At 43.4% G+C, this 6,000-nt stretch overlaps 1 protein-coding gene across 3 annotated transcripts in view; it reads right to left on the bottom strand.

Moving 5' to 3' along the window:
• KLHL4 (kelch like family member 4) overlaps positions 1-880 on the bottom strand; it is a 77,017-nt gene extending 76,137 nt beyond the window's left edge. For all 3 annotated transcript variants that reach the window (XM_073360870.1, XM_073360869.1, XM_073360871.1), the window contains exon 1: positions 180-880. In XM_073360870.1, the coding sequence (XP_073216971.1) occupies positions 180-598 (419 nt within the window). In that variant the 5' untranslated portion in view covers positions 599-880. The remainder of the gene's footprint in view (positions 1-179) is intronic.
• Between the last annotated feature and the right edge of the window lie 5,120 nt (positions 881-6,000).

Consider the following 6,000-nt stretch of genomic DNA (forward strand, 5'->3'; position numbering starts at 1 on the left):
ACATAGCAAGGCTCATGTTCATTTTGAACACTTTTTTGTTTATAAATATTCTTTGTCAGTCACATCTGTATTTTACAGTGCAAGTTCAAGGAATATAGTAGGCAACTCTAGTTAAAAACAAAGACATTATTTAGGAATAATTTGGATAGGAGTATAGTGCAGACATCTAAAACGCCTACCTCTCAGTGGGTTCATCTGTATTGTCGTCTGTGATCATCTGCAACTCCTGTATATTTTTACTTGAATCTTCTTTGACACAATTTTCCTCTGTGCTTGCTTTGGGGATATCCTCATTTGCTCGCAGCTGTTCTATGAGGTTTTGTTGATGCCAGGTTTGAATAGATCGGTGGTGCACAGGGGTTGGACCTGGCACTGGTGCCAGTATATTGTGGCGAACTGGACTGTTGTTTTTCTTTAGCCCATTTCTGTCCCGAGAGTGGCTCTTCAACCTATTCTGAACCGGTGTCCCTCTATGCTCATATCCTTCCTGAAGGCAGCCTCCAGTGCCTGTGGAACCTTGAGAGGGGTGACTGAACCACCTCCAGCGTAGCCTTAGGATTTGTTTCACATCAAACTCTTTCTTTCCAGAAACTGACATTTTTGCAGGAAAAAAGAACAAAAGCCTATTCTTTTAGAAAGGAAATGGATTCTTTGTTATCTCTTGTGTTTCAGCGCCTCTTCTTAAGAAAAGACGACAAAGGAACAAATACCAGTAGCCCTCTTTTTTTCTGACAATATACTGCTAGCACTTCAAGCCGATGCTAAGCTGCTGTTAACTGTATAGGTGGGAATCCATACTGACAGGATGGTGAGGTCAGACCTTAAACAAGTAAATCAGCTTAGCACAGGAAAGCAGCTACCATAACACTACCCAGCTGCTAAGCTTACATACAGCACAGCACTCTCAGATATAACCTAGCCTCACATGATCCTGAGGGATCTTAGGCAGCAACTTAAGATGCAGAGAAGCACATACAAATAAAGTGGTAAGACCTTGTTTCCCATGAGGATTTGCATGTAGTCTGCTAATAAACAATACTGCATTTCACTACAAAATGATGAATGGTGAACTAATTATGTGGATTTTGCTAATGATTCACTCTGAAAGTATCCTGCAGCTCACATTTTCCTTAACAGGTCTACTACATTTGTTGCAGTAGACCTCACTTTACTATGTGAAATATCTATAAATAGTCTTAAGCGTTGAAGTGCTTACCTAAAAGAAAGTGAACATTCTTATTTAAAATACATTGTGCAGTAGTGTATGAAATATTGTCTTAACGAGGGATAGCATTTCTGGTGTATCATTATGACTAAGTGTGGGGACGAGAAAAGGAAGAGCTTACAAAAATTGGAGGAGAAACCCTCCCTAAATGATCATATCTGTGAAAAACACAATGCTTCCTGGCTAAGTGCCTGTGTAAACGCCCTCTTGCCCTCGTACACACTCTGTCAAAGGGTGGGATTTTTTTAAACCATTCTTTTGATAGTGTGCATCAAAACATGTTTTGAACAAAATTAATTATATTTTAGAGATTCGTTATTAGATAAGCATTAAATGTTCAGAGCTGTGTGAAGTGTATATAAATATTAGATAGTAATATACATAACTTTGACACACAGAAACTGGTAGTATTAGAAAAAGACACTCACTTTGTCTTACTTGGAGATATATCATGTGTAGTTGTCTGTGTACCATTCTTTAAGTACCATTTTAAATAACTGCTAGTAATAGTCAAACCTCAAAAGACTGCGGTTCAGTTTGGATAGGCCCTGAGAGGTGTGGGTACTGATCCAAACTTAATGCAGCACTTCCCCCATCCCCAATTTTTTTTTTTTTGCTCTCTCTCCTCCAACTTACCTATATTGTTTTCCATTTTCCTAACATTTCTCTTTTCTTGATCTCCAAAATTCCACTGTTCAACAACACTCAGATTCTGAAATCCACTTTCCCTTTCCCATCCTTAGAGTCAGGAATAGTTCAAATCCAAGGATTATGGAGGGAGGACAAAGCAAAATGAATGAAGGATAGGACTGAAGAACAATCAGACTTTATTTATGTTTGGTCATGAGGTTTCATTCCTACTCCCAGTACCCATGCCAAATCTAGATAGTATCATGGGTTGAAGCAGTGTGAAATTTACTGGGGACAGAGGGAAGAAAAAGTTTGAGGGAAGGGGGAGAAGTGAAATAATGAAGGAGAAGCACAAGAATGATTTACGTATATGAGGGAGGGGAAAGTAGTTATTTGCAGGTGTGGTGCTTTGGGGAATCTATCTGTCAACCTGTGAATTCTGGTTGGTATTGCAGAATTGTTAAGAAATGGCTTTATCATGGAATGCCTCTCTGTCTGTGTCATAAATATAAAGGGAAGGGTAAACCCCTTTGAAATCCCTCCTGGCCAGGGGAAAGCTCCTCTCACCTGTAAAGGGTTAAGAAGCTAAAGGTAACCTCGCTGGCACCTGACCAAAATGACCAATGAGGAGACAAGATACTTTCAAAAGCTGGGAGGAGGGAGAGAAACAAAGGGTCTGTGGGTCTGTCTATATGCTGGTTTCTGCCAGGGATAGACCAGGAATGGAGTCTTAGAACTTTTAGTAAGTAATCTAGCTAGGTATGTGTTAGATTATGATTTCTTTAAATGGCTGAGAAAAGAATTGTGCTGAATAGAATAACTATTTCTGTCTGTGTATCTTTTTTGTAACTTAAGGTTTTGCCTAGAGGGGTTCTCTATGTTTTGAATCTAATTACCCTGTAAGATATCTACCATCCTGATTTTACAGGGGGGATTTCTTTATTTCTATTTACTTCTATTTCTATTAAAAGTCTTCTTGTAAGAAAACTGAATGCTTTTTCATTGTTCTCAGATCCAAGGGTTTGGGTCTGTGGTCACCTATGCAAATTGGTGAGGATTTTTATCCAACATTTCCCAGGAAAGGGGGGGTGCAAGTGTTGGGAGGATTGTTCATTGTTCTTAAGATCCAAGGGTCTGGGTCTGTAGTCACCTAGGCAAATTGGTGAGGCTTTTTACCAAACCTTGTCCAGGAAGTGGGGTGCAAGGTTTTGGGAAGTATTTTGGGGGGAAAGACGCATCCAAACAGCTCTTCCCCAGTAACCAGTATTAGTTTGGTGGTGGTAGCGGCCAGTCCAAGGACAACGGGTGGAATATTTTGTATCTTGGGGAAGTTTTGACCTAAGCTGGTAAAGATAAGCTTAGGAGGTTTTTCATGCAGGTCCCCACATCTGTACCCTAGAGTTCAGAGTGGGGGAGGAACCTTGACAGTCTGTATGTCTACCATTGCTGGCAAGGGTGTATTACATCCTTTCCAGATCAGGGACAATGGTATGTTGTTAAGTCTCAAAGACCACCTACTCAAATGGAAACACCTGAATTACAATGGACTGACTAGACCTGGGGACTTCCCCAAACTTGTCTGCAGGGAGCACAGAAGTGCCAAATTCCCAAACCAGACTGAGACAAAGAGGACAAAGTTGGAGTTTTAAAAGGACTCTGAGTGGGGACTGAGAGCCACACAGGAAGTTTTGTGCAGGAGAGGAGAAGGGGTGGACTGGCCAGGTCAGAGAAGATAAGCTGAGGAAAGAAAGTTCCTTGTTGTTCAAGTGATTACATATTTCCATTAGACTAGATGTGTGTGCCTTTTGTACTTCAGTGCTGAAGAGTTTTCTTAAGCAGTACCTCTAGGAGTGATGACACCTGTGCCTTGTTGCCCCCCTGATCCAAACTGAAGGTATAAAAGGACAGGTCCATTCTGCCTACTCTTCAGTTCCTGCTTACCATCCCTGGTCAGCGATGGTCACTGACCAGGGATGGTCATATACTGTCAATTGTTCCTCTGTGAATGTGCAGTTAATGTTTTGCCTTGTTAGTGGTACTCGTTAGGGGGTTCTCAAACCCTCTTTTCTTTCTTTTCCTTCTTTTTTTCTTTCTTTACCTATTTCCTCCCACTGTTTATAAATTGGGTAACTCAAGGCTCTGCCTGGTATGCAGGGAGCCTGTGCCTACATCCCCTGGCTTCAAACCTTGCTCTAGAGAGGCTTGTGAGGAATGGTCTCACTCCCTGAAGTTCTTGAGTGAGGATCATGACAGGGACAGGTGTCTGATTTGCCAAGGCTTCAAGACAAGAAACAAGAAGGTGAGAGAAGAACCACTCAGATACATTGTTATAGAGGCCTCCCTTCACCTTGGCATTGTCTTGTTACCACCTCAGCCAATTACAGGGAGTTCCTCTCTGCCCAGAAGTGTTCCCCTGGCCTAACCAGAACAAAGAGCTCGGAGGAGATCCCCTTCACCGAGGCATTCTTCAAAGAGACATAATTGCTTAAAGCCCTCTCAGCCTCTAAAGCCAAAGAAAGGGACAGCTTCCATGTTGTCGAAATCTTTGGTGTGGGAATCCTCAGCTGCAGAGGCTAGCTATTTCAGTATCAAAGGAAGAGCATGCCCTTTAGCTTGGCGCTCTCCAGTACTGTTCCCTACTGGCTCAATCAAGCTATTGACTTTCTGATTCCTAAGTTGGTACCATCAAGGCTGGCTGTTTCCTCGGAGCCAGCACTGGAGCTGTTCCCATTGATCACAACAGGGCGACCATCCCAGAGGCCTATGCAGCAGCAAAAGATCTCCTGAGCCTCTCAGTACCCCCAGTGCTGATTAATCAGATCAACACTTTCTTCTCGGGGCTGTTGCATATGATGCATATGTTGCCTTCCATGTCAATGTCCATTATGACACCAGTCGCTTCAGGTCCAGTATCAAATTCATCTATCATGATGTCAGCTCCGATACCAACAGAAACTGCTCTGCCTCAGCATGCAGTACTGATAGCCAGGAAGTCCCTTATGTTGCCACTGGTACTGCAGTCCAGTCATAGATCTTGGTCCTGATCTCTGATGATGCCACCCAGTATCACACCTCCCTGGCCTGTGGCGTACTCATACTCCACCTCAGAGTCTGAAATGGGTTTCTCAGCCTCCAACTACAGGGAATCCAGGGCATCTTCTAGAGATGGTGACTGCTCTTGTAGGAGCCATCAAGACAAGAGCAGATAGAGAGATTGGAGGGTCTGGTCTAGACATAGCTGGCCTCAAGTACTATACCAGCTCCATCACTGGCCCTCCATTGCACTGCAGAAACCAACCCCCAAGAAGGGAAGTCTTGTCATCTGATACCAATAGACGGTTGGAAGTTGGTACCAGGCACCTGCTACACTACAGAAATATATCCCCTTGGAGCAAAGTGTCCCGGTGTAATAGTGATAGGCTGCTTTACCCTTCTTGTGCAGCACCCAGGATTGGGCCTGCCTATTGTTGGTTTCAGACAGGCCTTCTATGTCTGGAGTTTTCAACCAGCCCCAGGAGGGTTCTAACCTGCCTCCTGTGGGAGCAGGTTGTCACATTTCCTAAATGTGTGGCAGTCCATCACCGCCAACAAGTGGGTGCTAAGCACAGTGGAATCAGGATATATCCTCCTATTCTCGTATTCCCCTCCTTACTCCCCACCTTCCCACTCCCTTTTCAGGGACCCATCTCACAAATCAGTTCTGAGGGCAGGCATGTTCTTTAGGAGCCATAGAATGAGGGCCTTCTCAGTGTCTGGACAAGGGGTTCTAGTCCCTATACTTCCTAATACACAAAGCAAAAGGAGTCTTAGGCCCATTCTGGACCTTCAGAACCTAACAAATACATCAAGAAGTTATAATTCTCCATGATCTTCACTACAACTATTATCCCTTCATTAGATCCTGGAGACAGGTGTGCTGCCTTGACTTGAAGGATGTGTATTTCCAAGTGCTATTCACCCTGGCCACAGAAAATGTTTAAGGTTCATAGTAGGAGGAGATGACTTACAGTTTACAGTTCCATGCTTTAGCCTATCATCTATACTGAAGGGTTTCAACAAATGCATGGCAGTGATGGAAGTATACCTCTATGGATCTGATGTCCAGGTATACCCCTACCTGGACAACTGGCTGCTGTGGGACTGCT

This window comes from Lepidochelys kempii, chromosome 9, assembly GCF_965140265.1.
Source record: "Lepidochelys kempii isolate rLepKem1 chromosome 9, rLepKem1.hap2, whole genome shotgun sequence".
Lineage (NCBI taxonomy): Eukaryota > Metazoa > Chordata > Testudines > Cheloniidae > Lepidochelys > Lepidochelys kempii.